Source organism: Chlorocebus sabaeus, chromosome 11, assembly GCF_047675955.1.
Source record: "Chlorocebus sabaeus isolate Y175 chromosome 11, mChlSab1.0.hap1, whole genome shotgun sequence".
Taxonomy (NCBI): domain Eukaryota; kingdom Metazoa; phylum Chordata; class Mammalia; order Primates; family Cercopithecidae; genus Chlorocebus; species Chlorocebus sabaeus.
In genome coordinates this window covers 1,690,878-1,715,837 of record NC_132914.1, presented here as the reverse complement: position 1 = coordinate 1,715,837, position 24,960 = coordinate 1,690,878, and the positions used below count along the sequence as shown (strand labels likewise).

Genomic DNA, 24,960 nt, shown 5'->3' with positions numbered 1-24,960 from the left:
TAATTTATTTTTTATGGAGTTTGAGTTAGGATGTCACATTCAAATACTGTCCTAAAATTGGGAGGAGGGGGCTATTTTACATCCATTTTATACTAGATAATAGACAATCAGGGTTAAGGAAAAAAAAAAAAAAAGAAAGAAAAAAAGGAAAAACCTTAGAAACCGGCTGACTCAAATCATCTTGCAATCCTGAATTCTTTTTATAACCCAACCCAGCAGCTTCTCTCCAATCAAAGGAACTTATTTCATATTTGGCTGCCCACTCCTTTTGTGGAGAGATCTAGGAAGTTTCACTTTCTGTTAAACTCAAACCTGCCTTCTTGTAATGTTCACCATTAAACACCGTAACGGTAATGAAATGGATGTCGCATTCAAACGTATTTACCTCTTGTAATGGTGTCGTGACAGGTGGAGCTTGGTGTAACTGGCAACACTCGTCACGGGGTAACACCGACTCAGTCTGTACTCAAAGCTCCACCGGCCACTACACCATTGTGCTGCTGCCTGTGGGTATTACCTTGGGGATGTCTATTTAGGCTAACACTTGTATTCTCAATACTCCTGTGCCTCTCAATTTTCACAAGAGGATTAAAATCTTAATCCTAGTTTACTAACTTTAGTTTTAAAAAACTTTTTATTTTAAAGTAATTTCAAAAGAACATCTTACACTAGAAAGTAAGGAAGTTTTCCAAGAGTGGTGGGCATATATTAGAAGGATGTGGGAAAAATCCTGGAGAATTTGACCACTGAAATAAATGATTATAACATATTATAACTCACTGAATAAAGCAGAAATCTGTAAGTCTATTCTGGTATAGACTTCACCTGGATTCCTTAACTGCTAACATTTTACATTTGTCATTTCATTCATTCATTAATTCTCTATCTTGATAAATATATGTGTGTATACACATCTGTCTGTATCTGTATCCTTATCTGTGTCTCTATGTGTATCACTCTATGTCTGTTTCCTAGTGTTAAATTCAGGTGATAATTGTTTGGCAACAGCACCACCTGTGTTCTCAGTGCGTGAGACGGAGAAGCACGTATTGATGTGTCCTATTATTGGAGATGCCAGCCCTAATCACTTGGTTTAGATGGTATGTGTCAGATTTTTCCAATGTCAATTCACTACAAATACTTTGTGCTAATTAACTGAAACACATTTTTGTGTGCCTGAAGATATACTTTCAGTCTATGCAAATAGTCTGTTCTTAGTAAACCTTCACCCAGTGTTTTCACATTCATTGATGATACTTGCCCAAATCAGTTACTACTATAATGGTGCCAAATGGAGACTCTCTAATTCCATAATTCTGTCGACGTTACGCTGGCATCAGCTACAGGGTAGAGTTTTCCTTTCTCCCCCATTTACTGGTGCATTCATTCATTCATTTCTTTATACCATCATAGACTCACAGATTTCTATTTTATTCAATAGAATATTGGTTATTTCTAGTCCTGAGGTCCGAAAGAAATTTCTCCCCCTGGGTCCTCTAATTGTAAGCAACATCCTCAGTATCCTTCCAGACATACAGCCACGAGGTTCAGAGATTTCTTTTAAAAAAACATCTCGGCAATATCATCATGTCAAAGTTCATTTCATAGAAACCATTTCCTAGGAGGCCCTAAATATTGCTGCCCAAGTACTCAGAAATCTCATGTATGATTTAATATAGGAAATACATTTTCAAGTCTTTGCAAAGATTTAGGCACCACTCTCTGTACCTCAGCTGTTATAATCTGTTACCATCATTACTTATTTTGGTGCTCGAATTACTCAAAACTGTCCCCATGTTGTTTCGACATATTCCCAGCACTCTGGGAACGTGTCCTACTTTCTGGTATAAAACTGCTCTGCGATTCTCATGTGCTTTCCCACACACAGCCCTGGACTCAGTCCTTTCCCCAAAGGGCTCTGGTTCCTTCGAGTGGGAAAGGCGTCTGGAAACCGACATTTGAGCTCTCAGGGAGCTCTCTGTTCCTGGTATCACTGCTTCTAGGTCCCTTCGGCAGATAAGGTTAGAAAATACATACATGCTTTGGGAGGCCGAGGCGGGCGGATCACCTGAGGTCAGGAGTTCAAGACCAGCCTGACCAACATGGAGGAACCCCATCTCTACTAAAAATACACAATTAGCCGGGCGTAGTGGTGCATGCCTGTAATCCGATTCAGTTACTCGGGAGGCTGAGGCAGGAGAATCCCTTGAACCTGGGAGGTGGAGGTTGCAGTGAGCCAAGATTGTACCATTGCACTTTAGCCTGGGCAACAAGAGTGAAACTCCATCTCAAAAAATAAATAAATAAATAAATAAGAGCCAAGCGTGGTGGCTCATGCCTGTAATCCCAGCACTTTGGGAGGCCAAGGCGGGTGGATCACAAGGTCAAGAGACTGAGACTATCCTGGCCAACATGGTGAAACTCTGTCTCTACTAAAAATACAAAAACTAGGCGGGCGTGGTGGTGCATGCCTGTAGTCCCAGCTACCTGGGAGGCTGAGGCAGGAGAATTGCTTGAACCTGGGAGGCGGAGGTTGCAGTAAGCCAAGATTGCGCCACTGCACTCCAACCTGGTGACAGAGCCAGATTCCGTCTCAAAAAAAAAAAGAAAATAAATACATGTGTATATATGTATATATACACATACAAAGACACACATATACACAGAGAAATCTAAATCTATATATCTGTTAAAAACCATGAATTCATATCAATACCTCTAAACACAATCCAATACGACAGGGTTTGTCTTTACTCTTTCTGTATCTGGTACTCTTATCTTCTATAATGACAAACACATTATCCTCAATATATTAGCCCCAACATATTTTCTAATTTGCTTGATCTCCTGGTATGTAACCAATCTCCCAACCACGTGGGCCACCTTCTTGGCCCTGGCCTGCTTTTGCACTCCTGCTAGCCGGATCCTCAGCCCTTGCCGGCCAAAAATGTTGGCCACACGGGCTGGCTTCTTGGTCCCAGATGACAAACACACCAGCTATGCCAGCAGAATCCATGGTCCTGCCAAATGCCCAGGGCATGATCCAGAGGACCAGCTCCACTACCAAACACGCCAACCACGCTGGTCAAACCCGGTGCCTCTGTCCCGCCAGCATTTGGCTACATCAGCTGAACACTTGGCGCCAGCCTCGCTGACCATGGCAGCTGATTCCTCAGCCACAATTAAGGGGAAGGGGCAGATTGACTGTTTTTTGTTGTTGTTGTTGAGACAGGGTCTTGCTTTGTGGCTCAGGCTGGAGGGCAGTGGTACTATCTTGGCTCACTGCAGCCTCAACCTGCTGGACTCAAGTGACCCTCCCACTTCAGCCACCCAAGTAGCTGGGACCACAGGCATGCACCATACTTGGCTAATTTTTTTTTTTCCCTTTTTCGATTAACTTTTTTTTTTTTTTTTTTTTTTTTTTTTGGAGACGAGTCTCGCTCTGTCGCCCAGGCTGGAGTGCAGTGGCCGGATCTCAGCTCACTGCAAGCTCCGCCTCCCGGGTTCCCGCCATTCTCCTGCCTCAGCCTCCCGAGTAGCTGGGACTACAGGCGCCCGCCACCTCGCCCGGCTAGTTTTTTGTATTTTTTTTTAGTAGAGACGGGGTTTCACCGTGTTAGCCAGGATGGTCTCGATCTCCTGACCTCGTGATCCGCCCGTCTCGGCCTCCCAAAGTGCTGGGATTACAGGCTTGAGCCACCGCGCCCGGCCTTTCGATTAACTTTTAAAGTGTATGACTCTACACTTGAAAAGAACACTGAATAGCTACATTCTGGTATCTGTCAAAGACTAGATCCTAAACATACTGCTGCTTAATGTACAAAAACATTTGGTCAAGACAACTATTTAGAGAGTATTGTCTAAATCTTTCCAAAGACTTGACAATTTATTTCCAATGTTAAATAATATATTAGATATCTGAGTACTTGGGTAGCAATATTTACGGTCTCCTAGAAAATGTTTTTTATGAGATGAACTTTGGCCTTATTATATTGCTGAGATGTTTCTTAGAAAAAGAAGTCTTTTGAACCTCATGGCTGTACATATGGAAGGACGCTGAAGATGCTGCTTTACAGTCAGACTCTTTATGAGGACCCATGCGGGAGAAATTTCTTTTTCTGTTTTTGTTTTAATATTGTGGGGTACTATAAACTGCATACTACAGACATGTCACTTAATGGTGGGGATACATTCTGAGAAATGCATCGTCAGGTGATCTTGTTGTGGGAACATCATAGAGTGACTTACACAGATCTCGGTGGTATGGCTGCTACGCACCGAGGGGGTACGGTACAGCCTATTGCTCCTACGCTACAAACCTGTACAGCATGTGACTCTACTGAAGACTATAGGCAACTGGAACACAGTGGTATTTCTGCATCCAAACATATCTAAACATAGACAAGGTACGGTAAAAATATGGTCTTCTCGTCTTATGGGAGCACTATGGAATATGGGGTCCATCAACGACTGAAATATTGTTACGTAGCGCATGACAATAATTAAATCTCTGACAGTGCCTGTGAGCTCACTCCTGGCTTCACCTTATTTTTTCTCTCTTCATTTTCTCTAGATTATTAGAATTATGGCGATGGGAATGCAGAAGGGAACGAAGTTCTTCTGTGATCCTGATGGCCCCACCTCCCTGAGAGCGGCCACCCTCTCTGAGAAGTACAGCTCCAGAGCCACTCACTGCATCTGCAGTACTGTGAGGCTCAGACCCGAGCTTCTGCTTGCTTATTCCATCTTCTGATGTGTGCTCCCCCTTGGTCTTACATTACAACAATATTATAAATATAACTTCCAATTTTATGTAATTCAAAAGAAGTAAAAAACATAACATGAACAAGATAAGAAAATTACCTTGAAGCGATAAAATAATGGCTGTTCTTTCATGTATACAAGATGTTTAGAAACAGTATCTACTTGGTCATAAGGTATCTCAAATCTGACCTGACCCAAGTTTACTTAGCTGCTGGGACTTGACAAGATTGCAGCTCGGGGTAAAGTGGCCCTGAGTTCATTATTTCAACAACATACGCTTGGGTTGAATCTACAGACAGGAAACCCAAAGAAATAGAAACCAAACACTTAAGCCTTCAAAAAATACCTGCAAACCAAACTATTTAAAGTGTGTAGCATTAACTACATACAGGTAGCCAAAACCAAATCTATTTAATCAGACTATCTGACTCTGGCCATTTGGTGTAAAATCACGATACATAAAATGTCTTCAAATTAGGATACTCTGACTGAAGAACAGTATTACGTCCCAAACTGGTCACCGCATTCACTTTTTAACTACGTGAGCCATTGCACTGGTGACAAATTGAAAAGCTGAAGTTCGTTGTTGCAGGGAAATTGTGTTACACAGCACCGCGGTGAACGAATAGGAGAGCCATGGGAGGCCCATAAATGTTTCCTCACCTCACTGGAAAGCTGAACAGTCACTTGCAGCTACGAGAAAGATCACTATGTGAGCGTGGTCTTTCCAGCATCTGCACCTGTGGAAATCCAAACTTTCCCACTCGGTTGCATCTTTCGAAACTCAGGACTTAACTTGTAGCACATGTTCAGTACTGCCTTTTAAAATCCCACACAATGTTCATGTAAAACCCACTGTTACCCCTCTCAAAGGACGCAGGACTCAAATCCTTGAGTTCTATGAAAAAGTTGGAAATTTTGAAAATGAAAAACGGTTTGCATTTATATACAAGGGAGAGGTGATTTGTCAAAAACGTTTCCATGGAAGTTTTCTCACAATTTTCATGGAGTTCAACTTAAGAGCCACTAACGCAACTCCCTGAGTAGATGTTAGTTCTATGTTAGCTGATGTCAGTGCTGGATCCATGGAGGCACTAAAAGGCTTCCTGTCCAACAGATGGCAATAGGGCTTGGCGGTGCAACCAGGGCATCTTACATATGAGAAGTTCTAAGTGCAGTGCAGAACCCCTGGACCTGGAATTTCCGTGATCTGTGATTCTGAAAGCTAACGGACAGTGGTCACATATGGGAGCATCCTAAAGTCAACAGAGAAGATGCTTAAATCTAAACCTGAACTTGAGAGGCCGGGAAGGGGGCTGGGGCATGTGGAAGAGAGGCTGATGAGTGGGTAAAAATATAGTTAGATAGAAGTAAGACCCAGCGTTCTACAGATCAATAGGGTGACCACAGTTAATGTTCATCTGTTGTACATTTTACGAAGATGAGAAGAGAATTTCAAGGTTCCTAGCATTAAGAAAGGAACGTATTTAAGGTGACAGATACCCCAATTATTCTGATTTATCTTTACACAGTATATGAATGTATCAAATTATCCATACTCCAAAAATATGTATTTCTATTGTGTATCAATTTTAAAAACTCCTGAATTTCATAAAACCTTTTTCTTAGTGCTAGGTCAAGGCACTTTGTACCACAACAGTGTTCCCGCTTGACATTACCTCAATCTATTTTCTTTAAAGAAGGCTTCTTTAGGGCTCCAGAACCATAAAGAAAAAGTTCTAAGAATCATCCTCTCTGAAAAACTTCAAGAATATGTTTTCTTCTATTATCAAATGACTAGAGGGCCTGAGTTCAGTAAGTAATAATGAACTGACAGCCTAACTAGTATGAGACCATATATTTCAAATTTATATCACACTCAACAATATTGTACATTGTTTATGGAAACATATATGTATTAAAAAGCTAAAAATATGGGCTGTAAAAAAGCACACCAATTTAGGACAGTGGCCGCCACTGTAGTTGAAAAAAGAAAAATACAGCTGAGAAGAGATACAAAGAAGACTTTAATTATTATTAGAGGCAGGAAAAAACAGAAAAAACGAAGTGTTCTTCCTAATCTCACAGAGTCAGCACAACTCTTCCGACCCAGATTCTCCAGTAGACACCAACTGGGTGTCTTATAATTTAATTCAATTCTGACACAAGTTACCTGGAGACAGCGTCAGACCCCCCAGATTAGGGCTCAGTCCCACAATATCCACCCTCCAGCTTCAGATGCCAATCACAGGTTGTGAGCTGTGCTTCTGACTGACCAGTTATAAACCGGAGTTCCCAAGATCCCTTCCTCGGATTAGGTTCATTTGATAGAATGGCTTACAGGACTTGGGGAAACACTTTACTTCTGTTTACCCATTTATTACAAAGGATATTTCAAAGGATAATACAAATGAACAGGCAGATGAAGAGATGCACAGGGCAAGGCATGTGGAGAGGGGTGTGGAGCTTCCATGATCTCTCTGGGCACTACCCTCCCGCACCTCCGTGTGTTCTGCTGGCAATCTGGAACCCATCTGGACACTATCCTTTAGAGTGTTTACGGAGGATTCATTAAGTAGGCATGATTGATTACATCGTTGGCCATGGGCAATCAACTCAACCTGCAGCTCCCCTCCTCTCCCTAGAGGCTGGGGTGTGGGCTGGAGAGTCCCAACCATCTACCACAAGGTTGGTCCCCTTGGCAACCAATCTCCAACCAGAGCTCCCAGCCACCAGTCATCTATTAGCATTAAAAACACAAACAAGCATCACTCCGGAGATTCCAAGAGTTTCAGGAGCTGTGTATAAGGAACTAGGGGCAGAGGCCAAATATATATTTCTTATTATATCACAATATCATACTCTATTTAGCATTTAAAAAGATCTGAAGCAGATAGGACAAAGTAGTATTTGTTAATTCTGGGTAAAAAGGTAATGTTACATTAATCGCTATACTTTTCCAAATGCTTGAAATATTTCATTAAAATTAATTTGATACAATCACACACAATAAAGAAAAAGCCTGGGGACAAAAATAGAAATAATATATATATTACGTAAAAAATGGTAAGGGAAGGTTTTCACAGAGGAAACCTTCTTCTGGAATCCTCTGCAAATAATTTTTTGTGACTCCTAAAATACGCACGTTTAAGACCGTTTTCTTGGACGACAACATGGACACAGAGTGACAGGGACCTTGACATGAAGAAAGCCCAGAAGTGAGAAGATGTAAGGTCAGATTTTCCACGCTCAACATTCTAGAACAAGGGAAAATTCCAAGATTGATGCGGGCCTATCAGGCTGCTTCTTGGGAAAATACTAGCTGAAAATGATGATGATAACAGCAATAACCGCTACCACCTCTAAGCATTGTAATTCTCACAACAGCATTATGTCCACTGCAAGATGAAGGAACAGATATACAGATGTGAAAAAAATAATTCAGATCGAATAGGAAGTGGAGGGGAAACAAAGCAAATTCAAGTGTGTCTGACTCTAAAATGTGTGCCTTACCTTCCATCATGCACTGAAGCGGACCCACAGCAAGTGGTCCTCGTGTACGTCTGCCTGCCTATCATCCACGTACCCATCTACTAATTCAGTTCAATCCAAATGAACATATCATGCCCAAAGAAAACTCCAGAGAGTAAAAGTTTGGGGGCAGACTTACTAAATGCAAAAACGAAAAGTCACTGCTATGAACACATTCAAGGGACAGCCTAGAAAGAAGTTCCTCATGCTCTGCCAGCTAGCAATCCTGTTTAACCGTCATTAACTTACCACAGGAAGTCTGATAAAAAAAACCTGATAGTTTTTTTTTTTTTTTTTTTTTTTTTTGAGATGGAGTCTAGCTCTGTCGCCCAGGCTGGAGTGCAGTGGCCGGATCTCAGCTCACTGCAAGCTCCGCCTCCCGGGTTTACGCCATTCTCCTGCCTCAGCCTCCCGAGTAGCTGGGACTACAGGCGCCCGCCACCTCGTCCGGCTAGTTTTTTTTGTATTTTTTAGTAGATACGGGGTTTCACCGTGTTCGCCAGGATGGTCTCGATCTCCTGACCTCGTGATCCACCCGTCTCGGCCTCCCAAAGTGCTGGGATTACAGGCTTGAGCCACCACGCCCGGCCAAAAACCTGATAGTTCTATGGGTTAAATAATCTAACTTTCAAAAATGGAACGTTCCACTTGGAGTAAATCAGTGCCAGTTCAGTCGATGGTATAGCACCAGGAATAAAATGACAGTATTCCTCGTATTTCCTAAACGGACCGTTGCGGAATTCTGACACAATGGTTAAGTCTTTACTTCCTAATTCCTTCTCAGGCTCTGCCTTGAATCTATTCATAGCAGTGAGTTTTAATTTTTCAGTTTATAACTCTGACAAAAAAATTTAAATTCTCATCTCTGGATTTATTTTTTTATAAGAGACAGTGTCTTGCTCTGTTGCCTAGGCGAGAGTGCAGTGATGCAGTCATAGCTAACTACAGTCTTGAACTCATGGGCTCAAGTGGATCCTCCCATCTCAGCCTCCTGAGTAGCTGGGACTACAGGTGTGTGCCACCACGCCTGGCTAATTTATTTTATTTTTATTTTTTGTACAGACAGGGTCTCACTACGCTGCCTGGGCTGGCCTTGAACTCTTGGCCTCAAGCAATCCTCCCACTTCCCAAAGCACTGGGATTATAGGCGTGAGCCACCAGGCCTGGCCTCTCCTCCCACTTCCCAAAGCACTGGGATTATAGGTGTGAGCCACCAGGCCTGGCCTCTTTGTAACTATTTAGGTAATAATATCTCATTAAGCCTAAAGCAATCCTGGGGGCCAAGTGTTATCCCTATTTTAGAGTTGAAAAGACTAGGTAGGGTTCAGAAGGATTAAGAGTTGTTGCATGTCCCAAAGCCAGAAAGTGATGGAGCTGGACTTTGAACCCAGATCTGTTTTACCCAGTGTCATTATTTTTTCTACTATGCCACTCTGTGCACACCTGTGTGTGTGTGTGTGTGTGTGTGTGTGTGTGAGAGAGAGAGAGAGAGAGAGAATAAGTATGTGTAAGATGTGGGGACCATTCTCTTGAGTATGTTCCTTGGGTTTTATTTTTACTTGGTCAAAAGAGATTTTTCAAACTGGTTGAGCAGAAGAAACACCCCAGCCGGTGTTACGGCAGGAGTGGGGGGAATGGAGTTTCCCTCTGTCCCCCAGGGCTGAGTGTAGTGGCGCGATCTTGGCTCACTGCAACCTCTGCCTCCTGAGTTCCCAGCGATTCTCCCGCCTCAGCATCTCAAGTTGCTGGGATTACTGGAGTGTGCTACCACGCCCGCCTGGCTAATTTTTGTAATTTTGTAAAGAGGGGTTTTGCCATGTTGGTCAGCCTGGTCTCGAACTCCTGGCCTCAGGTGATCTGCCTGGCTTGGCCTCAAATGTGCTAGGATTACAGGCGTGAGTCACTGCGCCCGGCCTCAGACTATCATTCTTTAAGGACATGAGACGTTACCGTGTTCTCTCTCTGGCTCTTCAAATAGTCCACCTCTCCTATCCAAGTAAGGACAAGTTTAAAGTACCAGTTATCTATCAGCACTCAAAAAGCTTAAGAATGCATACGCAATGGGCTGTTTTCACCATCTTTTATATGTATTCTATACAGAAATGTACTTAAAAATTGGCACATAAGCTTAATAGACTGCAACTGTCCAAGTAGGCAGAACTTGAGGGTGCTGAATAAAGAGAACTTTGTGTAAACATGTGCAAAGGACCAGGAGATGCTGAAAGCCTTAAAATAATGCCCTTTGTGTATTTTCTTCTTTTACCTTGCAAACTGACAATAATTCAAGCTTATAAGGAGTCCCACTTCTGTACAGAATGTAGAAATCCCTAAAAGAACATTGTTTTCACACTAATAAGAATAGGCTGGACAATCTACAAAATAAAAAAAAAAATTTTTTTTAGCTCATCGGAGCGGCAGTCCCAAGGTAACCAGGTGAACTGAATTCACAGGTAACGAGCCCACTGGAGGAGAGAAGGGACACACCTCTGGGTAGAACAGAGGAGGAAGAGGTGGCAGCCATAAAATGGGCAGGAAGAAAACAGCTTGACAGATTCGAATCCCTCAGAGCCCCAGACACAAAGGAGTACACACCCACCATCCAGCTCTTCCACGGCCTCCCACTGGCTTTGTTGGAAAGACCGGGCACAGAGCAGGAAACTGAGGGGGCACTCCCTCTACGGTGCAGGGGTGTGGGCCTGCCAACACTGAGGGCAGAGCAGGAGCACGAGAAATCCAGCCGTGTTCTGGCATGTATGAGCACAGGCGTGACTGGCTCCAGTGAGGACAACTCCATGAGTTCCACCTGCACCCTGGACTTTCCTTTGACATGAAGAAAAAAAAAAAAGTGCCAGGGAAGAGATTTTCCAAACTGGGTGAGCAGAAAGAACATCTTGTTTCCCTTCTGATTCTCAGGCTATCATTCTTTAAGAACGTGAGACCCAGAAAAGGGCCAGAAAGACTTCAGGGCCTGGAGCCTGCCCCACTGTAACAGGAAAAGCTGTGTGTTGCTGGGGTAGGGCAGGAACCTTCACGGCCTCTGTTCCTAGGCTAGAAAAGGGGTACAAAATCTACCCTACCTCTTGTGCTGACATTAGGCAAAAGCAAACTTGCCAGGAAGGAGACAGGGAGTCCAGCAGGCCCCCGAGTTATGAACGGATTCAAACTAGAAGTCTGCTGCTACTGGGGAAGGGATAGGACATCAGCCGACAGTCTAGACCTGTGCTGAGTAGGGGGAGATGTTGTCTGTCACTGGGGGTGGGACAGAAGTACCAAGACCAAGACTGGAGCAGGAAAATGAAGAAGCTACTCCTGCCCAACCCTGAGTCTTCACTGAGTAACAAGAAGAGCCCACCGCTTAGAGAAGGACAAGAGCGTGGAGACCGCCCTCCGTGGTGCAGGCATGAAGGACATGCTGAAAGCTGAGACAGAAGCATGAAACAGAAACACTGGCACCAGAGCTCACGTTAAGCGCATGAAGTGGCAATCCGCCACTGAAAATCTCAAGGTCTGTGACACAATGAAGGTAACTACAGTGGAGAGAAGCCCAAACCCAGCTCATTTAGTGGATAATCTGATTCAGTCCCCAATGCTAATGGCCTGACAGAAGAAGAGGAAAGTATATTTCCAGACATAAGTTTTATTTACCTTGGTTTCCACTGTTCTTTTTACTTAGACTATTTAACATTTAATAAAAAATTATGACACACACACAAAAAGTGAACTCAAGCATAGATCAATATAAATTATCCAAACTGATCACAGAAACCTTCAAGTATAATAAGAAAATATAGAAAACAAAACCAAACAGAAATCCAAGAGATATGGGACAGTATCAAATGATCTAACAAATACATAACAGTAGTTACAAAAGAAGAGACAAGTGGCAGAAGATACATCTGAAGAGATAATGGCCAAGAATTTTCCAAAATTAACGAAAGACAACAAAACACAGATCCAGAGAAGGGGCTCAGAGAATTCCAAACAGGATAAATATACAGAAAAACACAACTAGGTACATTATCATCAAATGGTTGAAAACTAAAGATAAAGAGAATATCTTGAAAGCCTCTGGAGAAAAAAGAACATGGTATATCAACCAACCAACCAACCAACAAAGCTACATGAATACAGCAGACCTCAGCAGAAACGATACAAGCCAAAAGAAAATCCTTGTCAACCAAGAAATCTCTGCCCAGAGAACATCTCAAACACAAGGTGTACCGTTTGCTAGCGCTGCCATAACAAAAGACCAGTCTGGGTGGCTTAAACAACAGAGAAAGTTAACTTTCTCACAGCTCTGGAAGCCAGAAGTCGAACACCAAAGTATTAGCAGGTTTTATTTCTTCTGAGGCCTCTCTCTCCTTGGCTTACCGATGGCCACCTTCTAGCTTTGCCCTTACGTGGTATTTTCCTGTGTGTGTACCATGGTGTGTCTCTTAAAAGGACATCAGTTACAATGCATCAGGGCTCACCGTAATGGCCTCATTTTAACTTAATTATCTCTTTAAAGGTCTTATCTCTAAACATAGTCACACTCTGAGGTACTGAGGGTTAAGACTTCAACATAGGAATTTTAGGAGTGGGGACACAATTCCGGTCATAACAGAAGGTGATAAAAATACATTTCTTCAGACAAATAAACACAGAATTCATTACCAGCAGACGTGTACTACAAGACATTTAAAAGGAAGGTCTCTTTTACAATTTATTTTTCATTTTCTGAGACAGGGTCTCATTCTGTGGCTCAGGCTGGAGTGCAGTGGTGTGATCATAGCTCACTGCAATCTTGAACTCCTGAGCTAAAGTGATCCTCCCACCTGGGCCTCCCGAGTAGGTGGGACTGAGGCACACACCATGATAACCTGCTGATTTTTTTAATTTAAATTTACATTTTTGTAGAGATAAGGGTTTCACCATTGTCCAGGCTAGTCTTGAACTCCCGGCCTCAAGCAATCCTCCTGCTTTGGCCTCCCAAAGTGCTGCAATTAGACACAGGAGCTACTGCACTCAGCCTCAGTAAGTTCTTTAGAGAGAAGGACTATGATGACAGATGGAAATTCAGACATACACAGATAAAAACCAAAGATTTTTGAAAATGATAAACATATTTTATAATCTTCATCTCTATAAAATATAAATGATTAAAATAGACAAATGGGACTTTATGAAAATAAAACAAATTGTGCATCAAAAGACACTATTAACACAGTAACAGTAAGAAGGTAACGACAGAATGGGAGAAAATATTTGTGAATCATATATCTGATTAGGGATAACTATCTAAATATGTAGAGAACTTCTACAACTTAGTAACAACAAGAAAACCCTGATTTAAAAATAAGCTGAGAACTTGAATAGATATTTCTCCAAAGAAAAAATACAAATGAGGCCGGGCGCGGTGGCTCAAGCCTGTAATCCCAGCACTTTGGGAGGCCGAGACGGGTGGATCACGAGGTCAGGAGATCGAGACCATCCTGGCTAACATGGTGAAACCCCGTCTCTACTAAAAAATACAAAAAACTAGCCGGCCGAGGTGGCGGCGCCTGTAGTCCCAGCTACTCGGGAGGCTGAGGCAGGAGAATGGCGTGAACCCGGGAGGCGGAGCTTGCAGTGAGCTGAGATCCGGCCACTGCACTCCAGCGCAAGACTCCGTCTCAAAAAAAAAAAAAAAAAAAAAAAAAAATACAAATGGCCAATAAGCACATGGAGAGATGCTCAACATCACGAATCACTAGGGAAATGCAAATCAAAACTATGCGATGCCACCTTACACCCACGAGGACGGCTATTATTTAAAAAACATACCAAAGACTACAAAATACCCAGTGCTGGCCAGGATACGGAGAAACTGGAACCCTGTGTGCCGCTGGCGGGAGTGTAAATCGGTACAGCTGCTGTGGAAAACAGTATGGTGGTTCCTCAAAAAATTGAAAATAAGATTTACCACATGGTCCAGCAATTTCTCTTCTTTTGATATCAAAAGAACGGAAAGCAAGGTCTCGAAAAGATACTTATACACCCATGTTCATGGCAGCATTATTCATGATAGCTAAAATGTGGAAGCAGCCCAAGTGTCCATAGATGGAGGAATGAGTAAGGAAAATGTGGTATATAAAACAAGAGCCTTAAAAAGGAAGGAAATTCTGACACAAGAATTTCCCCAGACAAGGTACAACACAGATGAACCTTGCTCAATGAAATAAGTCAGTCACAAAGAGACAAATCTGCATGATTCCATCTATATGAAATCCTTAGAGTAGTAAAATCAGACAGCAGATGGAATAGTGGGGCAAGGGAGAATGGGGAGTTACTGTTTAACAGGTATAGAGTTTCAGTTCTGCAAGATAAAAGAGCTACAGAGATAGATGGCGGTGATAGTTTACATTATGAATACAACACTGAACTGTACATGTAAAAAATGTTAAGATGGTAAAATTTATGTTGTGTATGTTTTACCACGATAAAACAATCGAAAAAAATAACTGATTAAAGCAAAGACAGTAACAATGCACTACGGAGTTTATAATATATGGAGGAAAAAAATGTATACCAACAAGAGCATCAAGTTTGAGACAAAGGAAATAGAAGTATACTATTGGCAGATTCCTACACTATACCTGAAGTGGTATGTTATATTTTCACAATTTGACTATGATAAGCTAAAACTGTACACCATAAACCACGGAGAAATCACTTAAAGGGGGTGGGGAGTTGAGCTTTAATCTACTAGTGGAAATAAAATAAATAAATAAAAAATGACTTTAAAAGAAAACAGAAACAGAGGAAAAAAATAGATGAAACAAATAAATATAAAGATGACAGGCTATCAGGTGCAAATATTCTAAACACTTCAATCAGAAGACAATGACTGATTTGATATATGTTCTTGACAAGAAACCCACCTTAAATATAAAGATATAGTGTATCAGCCTGTTCTCATGCTGCTATGAAGAAATACCTGAGACTGGGTAATTTATAAAGGAGAGAGGTTTAATTGACTCACACTTCTGCATGGCTGTGGAGGCCTCAGGAAATTTGCAATCATGGTGGCAGGAGACAGAAGTGCCAGGCAAAGGGGGAAAAGCCCCTTATAAAGCCATCAGATCTCATGAGAAGTCACGAGATTCACCATGAGAACAGCATGGGGGGTAACAACCTCCATGGTTCAATTACCTCCCACTGGGTCCCTCCCATGACATGGGGATTATGGGAACTACAATTTAAGATAAGATTTGGGTAGGGATACAGCCAATCCATATTATTCTGTCCCTGGCCCCTCCCAAATCTCATGTCCTCACATTTCAAAACACAATCATGCCTTTCCAACAGTCCCCCAAAGTCTTAGCTTATTCCAGCATTAATCCAAAAGTCCAAGTCCAAAGTCTCATCTGAGGCGAGGCAAGTCCCTTCCGCCTATGAGCCTGTAAAATCTAAATCAAGTTAGTTACTTCCTAGATACAATGGGGGTATAAGCATTGGGTAAATACACCTATTCCAAATGGGAGAAATTGGCCAAAACGAAGAGGCTGCAGGTGCCAGGCAAGTCTGAAATCCAATAGGGCAGTCATTAAACCTTAAAGTTCCAAAACATCTCCTTTAACTCCATGTCTCACATTCAGGTCATGCCAATGCAAGAGGTGGGCTCTCAGGGCCGTGGGCAGCTCTGCCCCTGTGGCTCCGCAGGGCACAGCCCCCTCCCAGCTGCTTTCATGGGCTGACACTGAGTGCCTACGGCTTTTCCCGGTGCACGCTGCAAACCAGCGGTGGATCTACTGTTCTGCAGTCTGGAGGACGGTGGCCTTCTTCTCAGAGCTCCACTAGGCAGTGCCCCAGTGGGGACCGTGTAGAGGCTCTGATCCTACATTTACTTCCCTTCTGCACCGCCCTAGCACTGAAAAAGATAGACAAAGTTCTTGCCCCGTCCTCATGGGGGTGGTGTTGGTGGGAGCATGGAGGCAGTGAAACGCGCTGGAGATACGAGGCGAAAACTGCAAATATCAGGAGCAGAAGGCTCTGCATCACAAAAACAAAACTACGAAACTATAAACAAAACACACACACAAAATAAAGCAATATGCGTATCTGGCAGCGACTCACATCTTCTGTTTCTTGGCCTTCACAGCTGAAGTCAAACTCTGATCACAATACTTTCCCAGGCAAGTCATTTTATATTGTTAGACAGGCTACATCACTTCCTTAAATCCTTGCTTGGGGCGAGGAAGCAGGAAATGGGCTGGTTTCTCCACCAATCTTTAGAAGCTATGAAGCAGCTTATAGTAGGGGTTGTTAGTTATTGTATCCTCTGTAGATGACCCAGGTCTCCCGTTTCCCAGGGACTACCGGGGAGAATACAATTTCACACACCTCAAACAATAACTTCAGTAACCGAAGTACACTCTCAATTAAAGGGAAACATGACAATATTAACAGAATCCATGTGTATGAGCACAATTGTTTTGATGAGTGCATAGCTTGACTATAACACAATCTGCAATGGGAAGTCTATTAATCAGGTTTCGTTCACTCAAAACTTGTTGAAAAATCCTTAGTTTGAAATTTTCTATCTTGGTATCACCCTGAAGATTTTTTTTTTTTCCCTTGGTAAGATTGAGTTAAGTCCATCCAGGCATATTGAAAATACAGGACTGAGCAAAAATATCTTTTCCATTTCAAAGATAAGCTGGCCAGGCACGGTCACTCATTCCTGTAATCCTAGCACTTTGGGAGGTTGAGGCAGGCGGTCTGCCTGGGCTCAGGAGTTCGAGACCAGTCTGGGCAACCTGGTGAAACTCCATCTCTACTAAAAAACAAAAAATTAGCTGGGCACGGTGGTGCGGGCCTGTAGTTCCAGCTATTCAGGAGGCTGAGGCACACGAATTGCTTGAACCTGAGAGGTGGAGGTTGCAGTGAGCCAAGATCGCGCTACTGCACTCCAGCCCAGGCAAGACACAGCGAGACTCTGTCTCCAAAACAAAAACAAAAACAAAACAAACTGTTTTACAAAGGAATAATTTAATGCCAGTTAAACTTTAATACATTAATAAGCACTGGGTTTTTTTTGTTGCTGTTTTTGAGATGGGGCCTTGCTCTGCCACTCAGGCTGGAGTACGGTGGCACGATCTCAGCTCATTGCAGCCACGACTGCCTGGGCTCAGGCCATCCTCCCACCTTAACTACCTGAGCAGCTGGGACTACAGGCGTGTGACACTATGTCACTGCTCAGGCTGGTTTTGAACTCCTGGGCTCAAGGGATTCTCCTGCCTCAGCCTCCCAAAAGCCGGGATTACAGATGTGAGCCACTGTGCCCAGCAGCACTGCTTTTAAGAAGCACCGATTTTTTGTAAAATTCTGAAGCAAAAGTCTCTAAAATGAATAGCCATGTGCCCTGTTTCCAATGGGCTTTTGGTTGCACTGTAATTATGCATATATTTATTTATTTCCATTACATTTTTATTATATGGCTATCAATATCAAAAAGAGCTATTAGGAATTTAATTTAACATTTACACATCAAATAAATGACGGATAACTAGTTATGCAGCAGGACGAGTGGCAGACAAAACTCGTCAGACACCGAGTTAAAGAAGGAAGGGGTTATTCAGCCAGGGGCATCAGCAAGACTCCTGTCTCAAGAGCCGAGCTCCCTGAGTGAGCAATTCCTGTACCTTTTAAGGGCTCACAACTCTAAGGGGGTGCGTGTGAGAGGGTCGTGATCGATTGAGCCAGCAGGGGGTATGTAACTGGGGGCTGCATGCACCGGTAATTAGATCGGAACAAAACAAGATAGGGATTTTCACAGTGCTTTTCTATACAATGTCTGTAATCTATAGATAACAGAACCAATTAGGTCAGGGGTTGATCTTTAACTACCAGGCCCAGGATGCGGTGCCGGGCTGTCTGCCTGTGGATTTCATTTCTGCCTTTTAGTTTTTACTTTTTCTTTCTTTGGAGGCAGAAATTGGGCATAAGACAATATGAGGGGTGGTCTCCTCCCTTATTCCCCCCTTTTGAGACGCTCACTCATTTTATTAGTGGGAGTTCTCACTTTCATTTTCACTACCCATGTCTTCTTGCAAGACAGATCGATAGTGATTTATACAGTACGTTTGTGCTGAGGCATTTTGGTGAACTAAGGTAGCAAAGAAGCTTTTTATCATTTGAAGAAGTACAGGTATCAAACAAGGGAGCAGTAGGCAGGCTCCTATTATTATTATAACTCCTATTATAAGAGTTTTAAATCCTCCTAGCACTGAGAACCATTCTCCAAACATGGCCCCAGGATCAAATCCATGCCACACTTGCACAGGTGCATGTGCCAGTTTTGTCATATCTCTAACTATCTACTTGCCCTTGATTATCTATGTGTAGGCAGCAATTAGTAAGCTTAAATTTCCCACAGATCTCTCCTTCAGCTGCTAGCAAGTAGTCGACAGCCAATCTGTTTTGATAGATAGCGTTTCTCATCAGAGTTTCTTGCCGGGCCGACATGAGTTTTTCTTTTAACTCATGAAAAGCTCGTTGCTGTTGGTTGTAATAGATGTAGTTTATCTAATCTACATTTTTATTAACCGTCACCTACTAAAATATTGACTCAAATTCTGTAGCTATTTGATTTCAAGCTTTAAATTGATCTGGTATTCCTCGTGGGACTCCAATTGTGTCTAAATAGACATGAGAGTTGAAAGACCCATAAGGGGCTTCTCTCGCTTTATGATGTCTTATTGTTTTTTTTCCTTCTGGTTGATGAAATGCCAGGGTGAAAGGGATAGCCAATTGGACTAAAGTACAAGTGCCACGCCAGTTATTCAGCAGAGTGTCCAGTAAAGGTCCACCACAATACCACCACACATCCGCTCAGGGATGAACGAGGGCTAATTGATAAGCTCTTGAAAATTCTTAAGCTCACTGCATCCCTTCAGGTCTCCAAGGAATGCTAAGTTTCCTCCCTGTTGTGAGAAACATGAAGTGAACTTAGCGTTGGGAGACAGAGGCTGGATGGCTCTTGGGGGCTGACCCGCAGGGATTTTGGGATAGAGCAGAGAGAGCCTGGCATGACTTATTACTCCAGGCTGTAGAATCCTGGAAAAGAGCTATCAAGCAGCTCACACCTGGTCGACTGGAGGACCACCTTAGTGGAAGGGGGACAATCTGGGCCTCTGGCCTGCCACGTGCACAAGCATAGCAATTGCTTTTGTTTAATGTGTAGATAGAATATTTGATCCATTTTAACCAGGCATTTGCATCTTGGTATCCTGTCTTCATTGCTAAAGTTTGTTTTAAGTCTTTAACTTCTATGATCCTCTAGTAAAATGAATGTATGATTTTAGGAAATTACAAAAACCAGCTGGGGCCGTCCATCCTTGCTCTTTAGTGGTCCACAGAATGTTGGACCAACTATGGCATGAAAGCTCTACATTGGGGGGCAACACTCCTGGTTGGCACTGGGGTCTTTATCGAAATCTCCTCGGATTCAATGGTCCTAGTTTACCAATGTCTAGTCTGAGGAGAGTCAGGAGGGACAGAAGTACTTTTCCGAAGTAGAGAGCTGCCTTTGACTTGGCAAGTCCTCACAGGGTGTAACAAGGCAAGCATTAAATGCAATAGTTTGAGGTGAAATCGACTTGGTTATATTAATAACTAGATGGTCAGCAATAGAATGAGGAAAGAAGAAAGAGTAATAGAATAGATGAAAAGAGTTACATTTTTCCTAGCTTTAGTTTGGTAGGGTTTTCCCCCAGGACGATGGCCCACGACTCTGGAGGGGGTGGCGCTTTCTCGACTCGGGTGTGATGAGTCCATCCCTTTTTTTGCTGTACGAACAGCAGTCTTGGTGGTTAACAGCACAAGGTAGGCTCCTTCCCAGCCTGGCTCGAGTTTTTCTTCTTTCCACCTTTCGATGAGAACGTGATCTTCAGGCTGGTGCTGGTTTACTGGAAATTCTAGGGGTGGTACATGTGCTAAAAGACTTTCAGTTTGTTTGTTTGTTTTGTGAGAAAGGAAAGTGGAAGATAAACCAAGTATATAATTTTTAAGAAACTGACTTTTTGTTTTAAATGTGGGGACCTTGGCAGTGGACTTTATAGTCCTCACTGCCCTTTTACTGAGAAATTTCCCTTAGCACCTATTTTTATTAGTTTTTAAGCCAAAGAAAGCCAAATACCATTTTACATTTAACAATGCTTCTTGTATATACCAGATAAGCTAAATGTTATCTTTATATTAGTGTGTTATTAATGTTAAACCTAATTTTAATGAAACCTTGTAGACTTATTTATTTAATTTTTAATGTTTGACCATAAGGGAAGATTTTATAGACTCTTTTTAATCTTTTATAATTTTTGCTAAAGAGCAGGTTGGTGCTTTAAGAAAAATCTATTATGCTTTCACTTTAATGTCCAGTTCACAGAAAAACTGGATGATACTTCTTTAACTTTAGCTAGCATGTTTACACACAGAATGTCCTTTACAATTAACATTTTAAAACTTGCTTAAACCTTCAAAACAATAATTTTTAACTTTTTAATGTAGGTAAAAATGTACATTCTTATGCCTCCTTATAATCCTTTTACCAAAGGTATATTTTGCTTTTCTTATACACCTTGCACATAAACTGTTTATTTTTTTTTCCAATAGTTTTACATTCAGGAGGCCTAGTTACTTTTAAATTATACAACATTTTTTGCATAAAATTCTTTTTTTAACACACATTTTTTATAACCTTTTTTTTTTCCCACGACTTTTACAGGCAATTTTTTGACATGCCTTAACTTCCTGAATTATTACAAACATTTCTTTCTTTAAACAACCAGTTAATTTATTTCAGGACAAGAATTTACCATGTAACACTCTTTTTATATAAATTCTGCCCCCTTTTTTTCTTTTTTTCTGAAGATGATAACCATTCTTTTCCAAAGCGAATCTTTTTTTTTTTTAATGTCTGTGGACTAGACTGTCTAAGGTCACAAGATTAGAAGTTACTATAATACATGTCACACTGTTAACTTTTAGCAAACTTTATTTTTGTTGAAAACCTTATAAGTTTGGGATTTTAATTATTCTTTGCTATTAATAAGGCCTTGTTTTGTCCAAATTAAAATTGGTATGATGGCTTTTGAAGGAACAGGGTACACTTTTTTTTTTTTCTTAACTACTTGTATATCTCTCTCTTTTTTTCTTTCTCTCTTTGACTTCGTCTCTCTCTCTTTGACTTTCCTTTTGCCTCTGTCTCTTTCTCTCTCTCTGCCTCTTTTTCTCTCTCTTTCCTTTCTCTCTCTCTGCTGGTCTTTCCCTGCCTCTGCCAGCCGCTTAAGCTGCTGTTCTCTCAACCACCGTGTGTTGGGGGTGGGGGATCTAAAACAAGCTGGTCTGTGTTCCCTGGTTTACATGTTACCTTGTGCCATACCTTTGAAACAAGGGACCTGTCCATGTTTCCTTCTAATGGCCAACCTACTGCTAATGCTGGCCAGTCTATCTTACACAAAGTTTTAAGTTTTCCTGGTGTCATAGTACTCTATAGTCTTCCCTAAATCCTCTTTTTGAAAATTTTCAACATAGTTCCTAGAGCGGTGGGCTTACTTTGTGCCTCACCCATGTTTCCTCTAGACAAAACACCACGCTAACACCACACGCACACCACAAAAGGAGGAACGGGTAAAAAGGGCACACACACACTTTTGTAGTTTACATCAAACCAAAATCAAAACCAAAATCAGAGTATCCAGAAATCCAAGATCGGTCAAAACCAAAACCAAAGTATCAAGCAATCCAAGTCAAGTCTCATGTTGTACATGAGGAATATACATTTTTAATTTGTGAATTTAAAAAAATAAAACAGTAAAAAATCAATTAAAAATCAGTTAAAAAATGATATCTGGAAACCCCTCCCCACCCCAAAATCTTGAATTTAAACATGGAATTCCCCAAGGTAGCTCCCACTGCATCAACCTACACGGCAACTGGATTTTCACAGGCTCTTTTCAATGTGTGAGTGAGAAGCTCACCTGTCCCCGGGTCATCTTCTGCAGCTCATTCTCCCAAGCCGCCTGGTCATCGTCCAAGTTATAGGAAGCTGGTGGAGTGAGTCCACGGAGGATCAGGGGGTCTCGGTCATGGCAGAGGGCTGTCAGGTGTCCAATGTACAACTTTAATTTACTTCTATTTTGGTCAAGTTCTAAGAGGGGCTGGATGATCTGAGGCAAAAAAAAAAAGAGGAAAGTCAGGGTCAGTCTGAAATGAGAGGTTCAAATATTCTTTATGCCTCCCAAGTCAAAGAAAATTGATCAAAGACTAAAGCTCTTCTAATCACGACTGAAATCTTCAGGATTACAGAAACATTTTCACATACGGTCACACATTGACGCTGTCACACCCAGCCGTCCTTCTGGGAGACAGGAAGAGAATGCTGGCTTAATACATCCACACCAGACGGATAGCTCTGTATTGAGGCAGGGATTAAGCACAGGACTAACTCGTTTTTACAGAGAGCCTATTCCTGATACAGAAAGACTCCAGTTACCTCACACTTTCTCTCTTCACTTATTTCTGAGTAGATTACAAAAAACTGCTAGTGAAAGCTGCTCATCTGAAAGCCTGGACTACATATACATCAAGTGTTCCTCCACCTCCTGGAATGGAAGAAAAATTCTGTCTCTGGAGAAAGTGCATGTTTTTCTTGGCCAAGAGATGTGATGAGGGAACTCATTACGAATTCTGCCTCACCCTGGCTTATGCTCCCCTCAATTCATTTCACAGAGGTTACCCGATATTCTTCTGAAACAGTGATTGATAAATCCTTATGTAACACCAAGCACCTGACTCACAGCCAAGGACTCTACAATTCTTGGTTGTTAACATTGGTTCTGTGTTGTTTTTAAGTAACAGACTCGCTCTACGTTTTTTCTTTTCTCATTTCTCTCCCCTGCTTGAACAGCGACTCCTTTGATTCCTTCTGGAAGCACACTAAATGACGATGACTCCTGCCCCAGGATTTCATTTGACGGCTCTCGTGACAATAGTCTGGCCAGGTATTTGGTAGTTGGTCCAAGCCTGGAGTGTCCAGGAAGAGAGTGGGGCCAGATCTCACATCACAGGACACTGAAGCATTAGAGCAGCACCTGCCTGACACACAGCCGCTGTGAGCACTGTGAAGCCGAAATGCTGGCGGTTCTCAGTGTGCTCCCAGGGCTCACACAGCAGAGGTCTGCACCTGCTGCATGTCACCAGCCGGGCAATTTTCACGAACAGGACACCTCTGGCCTAATTAATGAATTGGGAACTCAATGATCAAGTCAACAGAAGCAGGGCCTGGTATTACTTTCCACAGTAACACTGATCCCTCCTCGGACCCCCTCAGAGGACTGCTCCTGCCACCTCCCTTCCTTTCTTTTTAAACAAGAGTTTTTTTAAGCAAATAAAGTTTAATGTTTTTATTATAAAAACAATATACACTTTACTCCAAAAAACGTGGGGAAAAAAAGAAAAACATAAAGGAAATAAGACAATTGCATACACTTCCACCAAGAAGTAATCATGTGGCCGGGCACAGTGGCTCATGCCTGTAATCCCAGCACTTTGGGAGGCTGAGAAGGGCGGATCACAAGGTCAAGAGATCGAGACCACACTGGTTAACACGGTGAAACCCCGTCTCTACTAAAAACATAAAAAATTAGCCGGGCGCGGTGGTGGGCGCCTGTAGTCCCAGCTACTTGGGAGGCTGAGGCAGGAGAATGGCGTGAACCCGGGAGGCGGAGCTTGCAGTGAGCCCAGATCGCGCCACTGCACTCCAGCCTGGGCGACAGAGCACGACTTCGTCTCAAAAAAAAAAAAAAACAAAAAAAAAAACAGAAGTAATCATTTGTAATATTTTGGTAATTTTCCTGCCAAGTCTTTTAATACATTTATATAAATCAGCTTCTAACAGTATCATACCTCACATTTTCCTTGATACATTATTTATCTATTTAACATTATATTGTGAGTACTGTTCACTACATTATATATGTATATATAAAAACCTACATATGTGTATATATATATATAAACCTATTTTTAGTGAAAACAGGTTTTTAATGGCTGCATAATAAATATAGCACATTTCCTTTGTTTCTAATACTATTTCCAGGAAATAATTAAAAGAGAATAAAGAGCAAGGATTTAGTGGCTGAAACAATCTTTACCTTACTAAAAAGATCAGAGTTCAGTTTAGGCCTATACAGTGTATAACACAGAAGCTGGAGCCTGGCTAGACAAACCAGAGAAAATTAATCAATTTAGCGTTACTTTTGTTTTTAAAGTTCTCTCTCTCACTCTAAGGATACACGAGAAACACCCAAGTGTTGCTGTGGAAGGCTCCCGGGCTCCATGAGACTCCTAATCAGCAGGTTTATGGTGCCAGTTCTGTGCTGGAATTTCCTACCTAGAAGGCCTGACAACACAGCCAGTCACAGAAGGAAGACGGTGTTTCAATCAAGTAGAGAATTTAGAGTGGGGGAGCTGGACAGTTATTTGCAAACAATACCAACCTTTCAAAAATATTGTATTTTATTTCTGGGCATACACGTATACTTGTGGTTGGGCGTGGTGCAGCATGCCTGGAAACCCAGCACTTTGGGAGGCCAAGGCGGGCAGATGACTTGAGGTCAAGATTTCGAGAGCAGCCTGGCCAAC

At 42.1% G+C, this 24,960-nt stretch overlaps 1 protein-coding gene across 14 annotated transcripts in view; it reads right to left on the bottom strand.

The window, feature by feature from the left end:
* Positions 1-24,960, bottom strand: part of ERC1 (ELKS/RAB6-interacting/CAST family member 1) — a 547,409-nt gene that overhangs the window by 34,653 nt on the left and 487,796 nt on the right. For 9 of the 14 annotated variants that reach the window (XM_073020334.1, XM_073020331.1, XM_073020338.1 and 6 more), the window contains one exon: positions 22,296-22,484. In XM_073020334.1, coding sequence (XP_072876435.1) covers positions 22,296-22,484 — 189 coding nt within the window. Of the gene's footprint in view, positions 1-22,295; positions 22,485-24,960 lie in introns of those variants that run through there. The other 5 variants (XM_073020339.1, XM_073020340.1, XM_073020343.1 and 2 more) reach the window with 1 other exon arrangement.